The sequence below is a fragment of the Macrobrachium rosenbergii genome, chromosome 55 (genome assembly GCF_040412425.1).
Source record: "Macrobrachium rosenbergii isolate ZJJX-2024 chromosome 55, ASM4041242v1, whole genome shotgun sequence".
NCBI classification, from domain to species: Eukaryota; Metazoa; Arthropoda; class Malacostraca; order Decapoda; family Palaemonidae; genus Macrobrachium; species Macrobrachium rosenbergii.
Window position 1 is genome coordinate 33183157 of NC_089795.1, and position 14611 is coordinate 33197767.

The window sequence follows — 14611 nt, forward strand, 5'->3', positions numbered from 1 at the left end:
GCTGGCATACTTTGGCTTCAGCTGGTCAACAGGACAAGGCTGATTTGCAGAAGAGGATGATGAGAGCGAAGGTTATGCGGTGGAATGTTGCAGAATATGAGAGATAAAGAAGCCGAACTCTGGCGCTGGCTGTAATTAATTTGCTACTGTAAATAGGAGATGAGAATGAGTTGGTTAATGGCAATAAAGTAATTAGTATAAAAGTGGAAATGCATACAAAATTATCGAAAGAAACTGGTAATGACAAATTGAAACTAATTGAGTACGGTTAAAGTTAGCGTGAAGAAATAAGGGATTTAAGTACAGTATGAAATTAATGATTTCAAAGATGTAAATAGTTAGAAAACCAAATAGAGAAAGTAAGGAAAAAGTGATAGGAAATAGAGCCAACCTGCCATTTGCAAACACGCCTTCGGATTTGGGAAAAGGAATGGATAATGAGGAGTGAAGACACACAGAAGATAACCATGACAGTAAATCCAACGGAATAAGAAAGAAAGAAAAAAAAGACACAAGTGGAAAGAAATGAAAGTAAGAGGACAATTTACTGACGGGAAATGTTTGTGTGTGAAGGGAAATGATCCCTTTCGGATGAAAGCGTTTTTAGAACATGAGAGGCTGATTTAGCCAAGTAAATTTTAATGGGGTTATAGAGAGTTGTGTATAAGCCTGAACACAGAGGAGAGAGTCTGAGTGGAAATCTTCAAGTGTTGGGAGCGAGAGAAGCGAAGGTTGGAAATGTCAGGAAATTCTTGACGGAAAACTGACGGCGAAGGTGAATGGTTTTTTTTTTTATATATATATTATTTTTGTGTTTTTTTCCACCAAAGTGTTTGATTCGAGTTTTCTTGTTAGTCTCATATTTTAGCTCAGATAAAAAACGGAAAATTGCCACTGAGTAACTGAATTAGATCATTTTTAGTCTTCCATTATAACTTCTCTTTTAGCTCCCTACACCAGTTGTACTGGACACGGATATACCGCTTCTCTGTCTGTTTTGAATTTGATTATAATTGATGTTTTGTCACTGTTTATTTATAATTGTTGAGTTGGTTACGACTTATTTTGATACGAATTATACATAAAATTAAAGAAAAGAAATATTTAATAACCAGGAAGAGGATATGAGTCAGGAAGCCCTTGTAAAGGATACCAGACGTGTTGCCGAGCCAATTAGAAGTTGTCAAGGATGCGCAAAGAATGAGAGGAATAAAGAACGTTGAAAGGAATCGGTCGGAACGGCCTTTGGAACTGGAAATAGATGTGAGAAAATTCACGCTTTCTTCATCAACCCGTCGTCCTCTATTCTTCTTATGCGACTGAACCATCTCAAAATATTTATCATTCAGCATCCACACTTCACTTCCATTAAGGAGAGTTGGCTCAACAGTCCTCATACATCCTTAACTAGGCTTACTATATATATATATATATATATATATATATATATATATATATATATATATATATATTACATACATACATACATACATACATATATACATGTATGTATGTATGTATGTATATATACATGTGTGTGTGTGCCCATGTGTGTCTTGGTCAAATATTATTACTTCACCGCACCAACAAGAATTCTGAGTTAATTCAGTACCTTGCTGAGGGGGAAGCGGTCTAATGCTTTTTTTTTTTTTTATTTCATTGCTCTTTCATTGACCTCATCAAGGAATTATGTACCTGGTATATAGTCCACAGTGATGGGCCACAACGAGGGTGGAGAAAAGTACAGGGCCAGAAACTTCACTCTAAAGGACTTGCTGAGAAGCAAAAGTGCCGGAATGTCTAGTATTTCTCGGAATCTTCCGGGTCACGTGACCCATATGATAGCCTACATGGAGTGTTTGATATGCAGGCACGAGTGAAGAGTATCTCTTAGTTCATGGTTTCACTTGACGCCTTGCTAACTCGGTCAGGTAATCGGATATGAATATGAAATTCCGATTTAGACCAGCCTGGGCATCATCGCATGGATTTTTAGCACTTTGCTTTCCTGGTTTTTAAAAGATTCAAGAGTATTTCATCATGTTAATGCAAAAAAGAAACAGGATTTATAATACCTTTGTGAATCCGTGGTAATTTTTTATATATAATATCTAGGGTTACTGACTGCGATAGTCACAGCAAGTATTAAAAACAACAGTTATCAACGTGGATATTAGATCCCATAGTTGCCATATACTTATTTTCTTTGCATTTCATAGCTTGTCCACAGTGATTTGAACTCTGTAACAGCTCAAATTTGAACCGTATAATGTAAGAAAATCAGTCAAAACTTTGTAAAATACAACCTGACCGTCAGTTCTGGGAACCATCATATTCTAGTTTAACACATCTTCCATTTGTAAAATGCGAAGATCATCACATCATGTAAGGGGTCCGTTGTCCTTGGTCCACACAGGGGAAAAAGGATTCACTTGTTACTTTATCAGCTGACAAATTCCTTATGTATTTTGCAGCCAAACAATAATATTGTTTGCGATGGCTGTTTTGATTGCAGTTAATAAAGCTGCCTTTGTCCTAAGATTGCATGACTCAGCGAGTGTTCCCTCCCATTTACTGACAAACATTTGAATCTCTTCCTGTTTTAGTTCTTCCTGATTCATAAACTTTCGCTCTCCAGAGGCAGAAAGCCCTCTTTCTTCCTTCTTGGGTAGTCCAACGGTCATCCTTCCTTGATATTGCTGTTTTCAGGCCTGGTCAACGAAGGGGCATTGGGTTGGCCGCGTCGTATCGGCCTCCGCTCTCGAAGAAATAAATGAAATTGGTTTGAATCTTCGGTTTTCAAATGCGTTAGTCAGTAACGCCGACCAAGGTCTTCATGGCGTCATTGGCCAGCTGCATTCGTTGTCGATCATCCTCAATCAAGCAGTTGAGGTATGTCCACACTATCAGTTATGTGATGCATGTCTGTCCTGTGGCGAGTGATTGATGGTCGCTGCAGCAATATCCTTAGCGTCAAGAGGACGTGCATCGGCCTTGTCTATTTCCTGATTATATCTAAAATGTCGTGTTATCTTCATCTTCTCGTATCAAGAATATCTGATGATTATAACAGTCTGTAATAGGAGAAAATATGTCTATTAACCGCAGTGTGTCGTTCATGCTTGATTGGAAAAGATGTTTATAAGCATCATCGCAGTTATCAAACAATAGTTACTTAAGAAAGCTTTTTCACGGTAGAAATTCAACAGATTTATGATAGCCAGACGGTCCTCTCAAGATTGCTTAGCAATAAAACCAACAGCGGTCAGGGTTTGCAACCGTTTTCATTGTTTCTCTGTGATGTTTGAAGTTAAGTATACCTTAGTTTAACCAGACCACTGAGCTGATTAACAGCTCTTCTAGGGCTGGCCTGAAGGATTAGATTTATTTTACGTGGCTAAGAACCAATTGGTTACCTAGCAACGGGACCTACAGCTTATTGTGGAATCCGAACCACATTGTAACGAGAAATGAATTTCTGTCACCAGAAATAAACTCCTCAAATTCTTCATTGGCCGGTCGGAGAATCGAACGTGGGCCCAGCAGCGTGCTAGGCGAGAACGCTACCAACCTGTTCAATGAGGAACTATCTGTGATGTTTGATATATAAAAATCGCATATCGTATGATTATAATCATTATATATATATATATATATATATATATATATATATATATATATATATATATATATATATATAGATAGATAGATAGATAGATAGATAGATAGATCCAAATGCAAGAATATGAAGCACTGCTGATGGCCGTAGCAAGTTTCGAACCTGCATCCGTAGTACCAGGACGAAGTCACGTTGCCGACCTGACCACGGGAGGGATAAAAGTCTAATACCGCTCATACATGCATACAATGTATCTGTTGAATTCAGATACCTTTATTAGAGCTGAGATAGACTTATTCTCAATATGGGCAATCGTTTTTATTGCTTTTTAGGTGATATATATATATATATATATATATATATATATATATATATATATATATATATATATATATATATATATATATATATATATATATATATATATATATATATATATATATATAGAATCTAGTGGTCACATGTTACCGGATGCTTAAGTAATCGTACGCGTATCCAAAAGTGTAAAGAATACGAGAAGTTAAGATGGCATATATATGTGTATGTGTATATATATATATATTATATATATATATATATATATATATATATATATATATACACACACACGCGCGCGTATACATATACATATAAGTATATACATAATTATAGAAGAAAATGCTTAGCAGATATCACTAGACTCTCATGATTGCTTGTGACAACTGCTTCTTTTTCTCAGAAAAGGCACCAAAACAGCTGCACACGCACACACATACTCGTATTTTGATCTTGGCTTCCTTAGGTCCCCCCAACCCGCCATACATCACACTGTGGGGAGTATCCCCCGACTTAACTTACCTTGCCAATGTGCACCAGTGCTCCGGTTTCTCGGCTATCCATCAACATCCATCTGAAGAGGATTGAAATAGGAAGAGTTGGATAGACATAGAGAGAGAGAGAGAGAGAGAGAGAGAACTGGGAAAACCACAGTCTTCATTTTTGCCCATCTGACATGAATTGATGCACTTAGGAAAATCGCTTCCTTATAACGTACCAATTTGCTTTTCATTAGTGTAAGTTGTTATAATTTTATATTTGGAATGGTTTGGGTATGAGAGACAGAGCTGTCATCTCTAAGTCAGCAAACCAGCTTGATCTAAATACCTTACGAAATATGCTTCCTTGCGTCTTGCTGAATTTTTAATTTAAGTTATTACAGTTTTATCTTCAGAATGCCTTGGGAAAATCCGAGTACCACATTCATGTCGATAGTTGTATTTCATTTCCTCTGAGGTCCGATTTATTGTCGAAGCTTTTTAAGTGAGATGTTGCAATAACAATTCGTGATAAACTGTTTTCGCCTTTATTGTGAAATGGATTTTGCGTGCATTTATGGCAGATAGACGTAAATTGGAAACATCTTTCTCTTTTATCTGAAATGCTTTAATGATGTTCTGTATGTTGTGTTAATGCATTTCCTCTAAAACACTTCTAATATCTTGTGACTAGTTTTGAATGACTAGGACTACTGGTACAAATTTGGCTCAACTATATATGTGTATTTACTTTCTTATATTTTCGTGTGTTCTTAATTGCAAATAATGAGAGTTATTCCGTTTCTATATTTACTGAATTGTTTTAATTCTCTTTCCTGTTTAGGGTTCACGAGTGAATCTCAAGTATATTGAAGTCGTAGTTAGGTACAGTCTCATTTGATTCCTTTCCGTGAAGTTTTTATCTATGTCAACCTCTCTTTTACCTTTAAGACCCACTTTTATGTTTCGGAAATGAAAACTCGTCGATTTTTTTGACTGCGTTTACTTTCAAGTTGCTGCATTTTCCACTTTGGCTGGTAAGGAAATGGTTTTTGTTTTTCATAGAATTACGGATTTAAGTATGTATGCGCCTCGTCACCTCATCCCAAAACGGCATGCCGGGGATCGGATTCGCCTTCTTTAAGTGGAATAGATGTATTGTGGGAATATATTATTATTATTATTATTATTATTATTATTATTATTATTATTATTATTATTACGAATCAAGATGCATCCCCAGTTGGAAAAGGATAATATTTCAAGCCCAAATACCTTGGCAGGGTAAACATACTAGTGAGGAAAGAGAAATGCTGACGAATAGAAACAAACTATATGATAAAAATAACGAAGATAAACAAATGAGACAAGTGCCAACGAAAAATAAAGAAGATTAAACAAATAACTTATGAAATGAGAATCACGTGAGCTTCCTCAAAAAAAAAGTAAAAAAGAAAGAAATAGCTTTTGCACTCAGTTTGAACTTCTGAAATGCCAACGATTCAATTACATGACTAGGCAAGATTATTGAAATTAACGGCATATTTAGTACTGTAGTACGTGACGGATTGCATATTATGAGGAAATCTGATTGCAAAGGATGATCAGAATAATGCAAAGCTTTTTGCAACGTGTATATATATATGTATATATATAATATATATTATATATACATACACATATATATACATATATATGTGTGTATATATATAAATATATATGTATATATATATATATATATATTATATATACATATACATATATATATACATAGCCTATATATACATATATATGTATGCATGTATGTAATGATGTATGTATATATATATATATATATATATATATATATATAGAATGTCAACATATTTAATAACAAGTACAGGCACGTATGATCATATCAAGTCAATCGTGGTATGCCCCTGTTCATACGGTTCAGGACTTCGGGTGTGAAAGTTCCTTTCTACTGTTATCACCGTAGCGTCATGAGTGAGCCGGGTGGCCAGCTACCATTTACACACTGGACGAATCGACAGACACTGGCGATGGGCCATGAGCCACTGACATTAAAATTAAGAAGGGTTCTCCGCCGGCCCATTCATCATCCGTGTACACACATGGCCCTCCTACGCCCGTTGAATATTCTACACAGCAAGTCCGCGCTGTTAACAGAGCTTCATTAAATCACGTTTCACAAATGATATGAATCTCAAGTTGACCTTGACGAGGTCAAGCTACATTTAAATGAGAGTTGCTGTTACGGGAGGCAGTTATAACTCACCCGGACAGGAACTTTTCTCCGTGTTCTGGTCAAGCAGCAGACCCATCTGCTTGCGACATTAAAATCACCAGAATGTGTTCAAGGAAAAGGTGTTCAGGTCATGCTGGGGAGCTGCTGTATTTTTATTATTTACGTCTTTCACCTCTTAGATGTTACTCGAGTTTTCGTTTTTTAATTTTTATTTTCGAAGAATCACATTGCAAAATGTAAGTGTTTAAATTGGGAAATTGGATTGTATATATATATATATATATATATATATATATATATACATATATATATATATATATATATGTATATATATATATATATATATATATATATATTATATATATATATATATATATATATATATATATATATATATATAATCACTAGCAACATTTTCTTCAGTGATAAGAAACATAACTTTAAGGTTCTACTTAGGTAAAATACTTAATAAATTTCAGAATACCTACGTCTTTGTCATTCAAATCTGTTTTGAGTTACTTGTAACGTACCTGAAAATGACATTTTATCTTTGGGCTCTTGGTAGAGTCTAATCAAGAGACAATAGATAAAGTCTAATCAAGAGACAATAGATAAATTCTAATCAAGAGACAACAGACAAAGTCTGATCAAGTGACAGTAGATAAAGTCTAGTCAAGAGACAGTTTCATTCCTTCCAGTGTGCAAGTTGGAATTTACAAACTTTATAACGTCAAACTTTATGGATTTTCTGTAAGACTTGTTCTGATTTCGTCTGCCATAATTATTTAAATTCTGAAATTGTTTTTCTCAGGAGATCGAGTTCTGTTATCTTTCATCACCTAAGATGAATTCCCGTCGTTATCTGAGAAAAGAGATTCTTTGTCTTTCTGTTATAAGTTAAGTAGTATGTTTTGGTTTGCAGAGGCAGCTGGTTTTATGTAAAAATATTTTGTTAATTTTCTGCAAGTCTTTGACTAGTTTTTCATGCCACTTTTGGATGCTAAGTGGTAAATATTCTTTGCTAGTTTCTAGCCATTTTTACCAATTTTTCGTGCAGCTCGTAAGTGCCAAGTGAGAAAGTGCATGTCGGTTCTTAACAATTTTCGTCTATTCTTATCGTTTTTAGGACGCTAGGTGTTTAAATATATAGGACTGAGTTCGTAAAGGAGGAAAATTAATCCACAATTAATAGCAATGAAAATATTTTTGTGTTGGTGACCTGTTGAGACACCAAGTCTCGGCAGGTTATAGAAATCATCAGTATTGACTGTTCTCATGCATTCACTCTATTCACTTCACAATACCCAGTCTTATCACTCCGAACAATATTTATTTTCTTTATTCTTATTATTAATTAGTCCAAGACACCTAAGGGACATTTTCAGTCTCTCGTGGGGTTTGACTTATAATTAAAGAACTTGACAGCCAGTCAAAGTTTATTTGATGTTTTTAAATATTGCTGCCGGTGTGACAAATAGCGGGAATGCAGATTAATATTTATTGTGGAAAAAGCCCGTGACTCATGTCAGTACGATTAATTTTTCGAGAGCAAATGCTAGTGGAACGTAAAAGATAAGAAAATGGAAAAGGAAAAATAACAGGTCTAAAGCCTAACTTGCTTAATGAAAGAAAGGCTGAAACGGAATCCCAAAGCCTGGCAGGAGAAGGAAAGAAGTAGTCACAGAGCCGTGGCACCAAAGTATCACCGACTTAAAACCCGAAAACCCTTGCGTCGTAACGACGCCAGGTGACGTAAACAGATCGATCAACATAGGGGGAAAGCTGTCGCAAACGGTAACGATTAGGTTGCTGGGGCAGTGCCTGGGAAACACCAGAGCGGTCGAGCAATTTGACGCAGGTCCCAAAACCCGTTTTATTTCTTCCCACGAGAGCAATTCCGCGAAGTCCAGCGTGCGTTATTTAGAGTTAGTTGTCGCCTGTTTAAATTCCAATACCGTCCTGTGACCATTAAGTTTTCGAGGAAGAGATAACGAGGATGTGATGTAATGTTATTATAACCTCCGTCACTCGGCTGGTCGGGAGATGGGGCTTATAATCACATTTACACTCGCGGCTTTGGTTCGCCCGTTTGCTTGTTTGGCCTCCGACGCTTATCTCCGGGGAAACAGTGTCACGAGAGGGATTATAGTGTAATTGTTCTGGCTGAAAGTTCGTTTATATCTTAAATGTGTTATATGTGACAAAAACAATTTATATCTTTAAAGATATTCAGTCAATGTTTTATGTGGGAGTGATTTTAGTTTATTTCTTTTGTAAGTGAAAGTTCTCCAATATTAAGTAAGTCATTGGAGAGATTTTTTTCCCATCGACTGACTGCAGAGAGAGTGAATGTTATCTTTTTGTTTAACGCCCTCTCTCTCTCTCTCTCTCTCTCTCTCTCTCTCTCTCTCTCTCTCTCTCTCTCTCCCCTGTATATTTCAGTGGGTCAGTGTCTATTACCATGTCTCCATGGGTATTCAGCTCACAAACGGTCACCATGGCCCTGTTACCTCGTATTGCTACGCTGCCTATCGGTTGGAGGTAATGGATGATCGGGGATTATTTAAAAGGAGGGGGAAGGGGGGCTGAACATAGCCAGGGTTGGGAGGGGGAAGGTTTCTGTGCGATAGTGTTCCCTCATAAATATTATCTAGTCGAAACAATTCAAATAGAGAAATCATTAAAGAAATGTAACGTTTATGCTTAGAATTTATGTACAAAAGCTAAAGTACGTGTTCTGTAATGAAAAACCAGTGACCAATACTTGATGGATATAATCTAAAATTTGCGTGAAGATTAATTTTTGCGCTCACTCCTAACTCCCCCACCCATACAATCTCTCAATCACCACCACCTCGAAATTGAAATCACGACTACGCCCATAGAAGAGGGAGCTGATTAAATTAAGAGGCTATTGAAGGGGTTGTTTTATGATGTCTCGATATAAAAACTAATCCAATTTAGGAAACAATGGATGAACAACCTTTGAATTGTATGAATTTATTTTTTATCTTTCGTCGTTGACAGGCATATGGTAAAGTTGGAATTTCTAGGAAAGTTATTGAAAATCAGCTGAAACTACCAAGATAGTCTTTATGTCTAAGGTATTGACAAGTTTTTGGGATGAGTCATTTATCTAGTTTTCTATCTTTTCTGCCATCATAAGTATATAATAAATATAGATAAAATGGCAATTGAAAGATTTAAATGATAACAATGATACAACTAATGCTATTGAAACATGGCAATTAAGATACTGAAATGAGGACAATGGGTATATTAGAAATATAATAATTATAGTGAAGGTGTAACTATATCCAGAGCTTTTAGCTGAACCTCTGAGACTGAAGATGTGACTAGACTGACATGACTAATGAAATCCAGCCCGCAAAGGAAACTTCTAAAGTTAGTTGTCTGTAATGTTCTGTCTCTTGATACTCAACATCTTAGTACCCAGTAACCTGGGTTGTCCTCCGTGGCCAAACCTTTTGGGCACTCCTTTACTCTGTATGTAGCGACTACTGATACAGGGCCTCCCACAGGATGAGAATTGGTGCTCAGTAAACTAGCCACTCAAAATTTGTTCCATTATGTGGCCCAAACCTTAGACAACGGTCAGGATTTAAAATTTGGTTAGTGTTTCTTTCAGAGCAAAGCATTCTCTGTGCCTCTTATTTTGTTCCTATTCTTATTTCGGTGCCTTCACTTCACCTTCTTGATACCCCAGTGCCTTCCTTCATTTTTTCCAACAATGAAGTCAGCTCCGAGTGCTCGGTATTTCAGGATTTTCGAAGTCCAGTCCAATTTGCGTGGCTGAAACCCTTCCTTTTCACCAGAGGTGGTTTTCTAATCATGAGAGAGAAGCTCATTTAACATTGCTGTCTCACGCTTTCCTATAACTTTTCTTGTCATTATAATATATTGAGTAGAGTCCATTTTGATGGGTAACTGAATCTTAACAGTTTTCACTTCTTTTTAGAATTTTCATTTTAGGTTTAAGAATGGTGATGGGTTATCTCACTTGGGTTTTAAGTTTTACAGGATTTTCTGTGCATAGACACTGGACTCCCAATTGTACCATCTTATCTAAAAAAATATGGATTAAAGTGTCAATCGATTTTTCCGAAATCTGGATGGCAGGTCATAGATATGAACTTTAGGTTTCTATTGGTTTTACATTGATTATTAGTACTCTGTTTAGTGTTTGCTGTATATTTTGTTTTCATTTCCAAACCGAACGTTATGCGTATAATGAAAATATAAACAGTGAAATTCAGTATAATGAATGTTGCAAAACATCCCATGGGTGAACATAAGAAGACCAAAGAAGAAATAAAGACCAAGTGGTGTTGGAAGAAAGGTCAATTATACAGAAACGAAGAAAAACATGATCGATATCAAATGTACGCAATTCATTCAATTTCATGGAAAGCTGATCCCTGTGGCGAGGACAGTTTATATATCCTGGTTCTTGGTGATGTTGTGTATTGTGGACAACCAATAACGAACTTGTTGCTCTTAGCCGAGATGTAAACAAACGAGCGCTTGGGTACAAATTACCAAATGTAAAGAGGACCTCAGTTATCTTGTATTCTTCCCCTTCCAAATGTTGTTACTCGCGAGAACAGTTGCTAGACTCTTATGAATGAGGTGGATTGCACTGCAATAAACTCAAACACTGCACTGTCTGCGACTGTGCTTGTATTTTCTATACGGAATTGTAATGTCAAATTCAGGTTCTTTCTTGTTTATATTTACTCTCTTTGTGTCAGGAACTAAAAAACATATACCTTATTTGTCACATGCATACATTATTTTGAACCGTAATGGAATATGGAATACAGGTGGTACCAAGGCAGTCTCTCTCTCTCTCTCTCTCTCTCTCTCTCTCTCTCTCTCTCTCTTCTCTCTCTCTCTCTCTCTCTCTCTATATATATATATATATATATATATATATATAGTATATATATATATATATATATATATATATATATATATATATATATATATATGTAGAATCTACTGGTCACTTTTACCAGACACATATGTAATTCTAATAGCCACAATGCCCTCTTAACTTCTCGAACTCTTCGCGCTTTTTTGGATATGCTTGTAACTACTGTCTGGATATTTTCGGCTTCGTAGCTACAAACGTATCCAAAAAAGCGAAGAATTCGAGAAGTTAAGAGGGCATTGTGGCTATTAGAATTACATATATATATATATATATATATATATATATATATATATATATATATATATATATATATATATATATTTCAGCCATCAGATGCTGGCACTTATTTACAGCTGGATGGGATTGTGAACGATATATATATATATGCATGTTTTTTTTTTTGGTCGAGGCATTCAGCCGGAAGTGACGACAAAGGGAGATAACGGAAGCACCTTTAAACCGGCAGTTGACTTATGGGTAGTAACCTTTAAAGATGCCTTTGTTATCCTCCCCTATTGTAACTTCTGTTTGAGTGATATAGCCACCTTATATATATATATATATATATATATATATATATATATATATATATATATATATATATATATATTATATATATATATATATATATATATATATATATATATATATATATATATATATATATATATATATATGTATATATATATATATATATATATATATATATATATATATATATATATATATATATATATATATATATATACATATACAATTGTAACAAGCTTTTGTAGTTAGACTACCAAGATAAGTTGGAATAAACGGCAAGAAAAGCCTTGCTCTCCCGTGCTTCTTTTCATCTTTCGTAGATGAAAATGTCGTATCTTATATTTTTGTAACATTTGTTTAAACATACATACATGCTGTACTTACATACATACATACATACATACATATTGCTACTACCATTGAGTCTGATAGTTGTTAAATTTTTCTTTTGTCTTCTCCTGATTGTTTAATACCAAAAACATTATATTTTATCATAATGCAAGGAATATTGTTAATGGCAGTTGTCCCCTTTTCTTCATTTTATCATTAATCCGTTTTTTCTAAAATGCGATGTTTGTGAAGATATACCAGGGTGTATCGAAAGCAAGGGTAAATCGATGCACTGCTTATGAGACTGAGGCAGCCTTTTTTTTTTTTTTTGGGAAACATAACTGAACTTGGCTGTGGCTACAGCCAAATTCAGTTATGTTACCTGTAAAAAAAAAAAAAAAAAAAAAAAACTGGCTGAGTCTCATAAGCGGTGCATCGATTTACCCTTGCTTTCGATACACCCTTTCGACTCCATCTTTTGTATACTCTCGTACTCCTGAAACATTTAGGATTTTAGTTCTGACGCTTCAAACACTTTGTCTACCCAGCTCCTCCTAGGTCTCTTCTCCTGTACGATATTCATCTACTTTTCTTTAACCTATACCCCCATTATCCCTACATGACCAAACCACTTTAAATCTCATGGAACTATTTTCTACCCTTCTTTGCCGATTTACTGTAGCATCACATTCTGTAGTTTCAGTTTTACACTTGGTAAATTATGTAGGTAGTTAATTCCAAAAGTTTAAACCTTTTCCTTTCAGTCGCATTGAAGAGGTGCACTTCACTTCCATAAAGGAGAGTTGGCATGGTAGTCTTGTCGTAAGGTCCTATTTGTTTCCATTTTCTTAAATTCTTCCACCTTTCTCTGTGATTAATCATGCTCGAACACTTCCATTTTTCTGCATCCATACAAATTCACATTCTAGCTTTGTGAACGTTCCCCTTTAGCTTTATCTTCCACACGCTTTCAAACACTGTTGCCAATTTCAGCAACTTCTCTTCTCAGTGCCCAACCACTTTACATTTTCTTTATATTTCCTTGTCTGCTTTGAAGAAAAAAAAAGTTTTGTAATTCCTTAATGCTAGCGGCCGATCATCCATCTACATATTCTTAAGTGAGCCTTGCTATTGTGATTTGTAACCATCTTTCAAGGATTTCCATTGAAAGTTCTAAGCTATAAACCCTCTTAGCTGTATCAAAAATATCATAAAGCAAATTTAATCGACATTACAGTTCAATATAATAGAAATTAAGAATATCAAATTGTACGTAAAACAAAGAAAATAACGTTCATGTATTTCCATTAGTTACCATTATACTTTTAAATGATCTTTGGGTAACAAAGTTATGGTTGAAGAGTGTTTATTTCGATAAGCGCAAGAATGGGATATTCTCAGCATTACCCAAACAATTTTTTCTGTGAGACACACGGGCACCTCAGACATATATTCATTACTGAAAACCTTTAAAGTTTTTTGTTTGATCAGTCGCAAGCAGATATATACAGTAAGTTTACTGTCTGTCTTCACATTTTCCAAAGTATTAATTATGTCTTCATACGTATAACAGTGATTCTAATTGTGTGGCTCTCTCCATCTTTCTGTTAATGACGAAAGATCTTTTCATCACGTGATTAATAATCTAGAGTACCCACGACTGAGGAACTGGATAGGAAGAAAGGTTATATGGAGAGAAGGAGAAGGATGGTATTAATAATCACGACTACTAAAAATATACAATATACCTGTACTGAACTATTCATGGACTTTTACAATGACTCCATAATGGTCCCTTATCTTCAAGGATCGGTAACACCAGAACGTAATTGGGAAGGAAGGTTAAGGAGGGGAGTGCAGGGAGGGTCTACCCACCCCGCTGTCCCCAGGTGATAGATCAGGATGCCAAGGGTTCTAGACCCCCATTCTCCAACATTCAAGGACCCCCATCTTTAAAGTTTATTCTCCCCCACCATCTCTCCCACCCACCCAGACACACTGGAACCAGGGTTAGGGGGATGGGACGGGTGGTCATATTATTATCTATTCTTGGCACTCCGAGTTTTATTTCTTTATTAATATAATGAAAAGCAATACAGAATTTCCTCATGATCAAATAACCAGTATGTATT

At 35.5% G+C, this 14611-nt stretch overlaps 2 protein-coding genes across 4 annotated transcripts in view; one reads left to right on the plus strand and one right to left on the minus strand.

Annotated features, from left to right (window-relative positions):
* The window catches only part of LOC136835943 (diuretic hormone receptor-like), a 185612-nt gene that overhangs the window by 155800 nt on the left and 15201 nt on the right, over positions 1-14611 (minus strand). The gene's annotated exons all lie outside the window — the stretch shown is intronic.
* LOC136835944 (monocyte to macrophage differentiation factor 2) overlaps positions 1-14611 on the plus strand; it is a 263773-nt gene that overhangs the window by 143937 nt on the left and 105225 nt on the right. The window contains exon 1 of one of the 3 annotated variants that reach the window (XM_067099828.1): positions 7349-7411. The exons of the other annotated variants lie outside the window; for them this stretch is intronic. Coding sequence (XP_066955929.1) covers positions 7401-7411 — 11 coding nt within the window. The 5' untranslated portion in view covers positions 7349-7400. Of the gene's footprint in view, positions 1-7348; positions 7412-14611 lie in introns of those variants that run through there. 3 annotated transcript variants of the gene reach the window in all.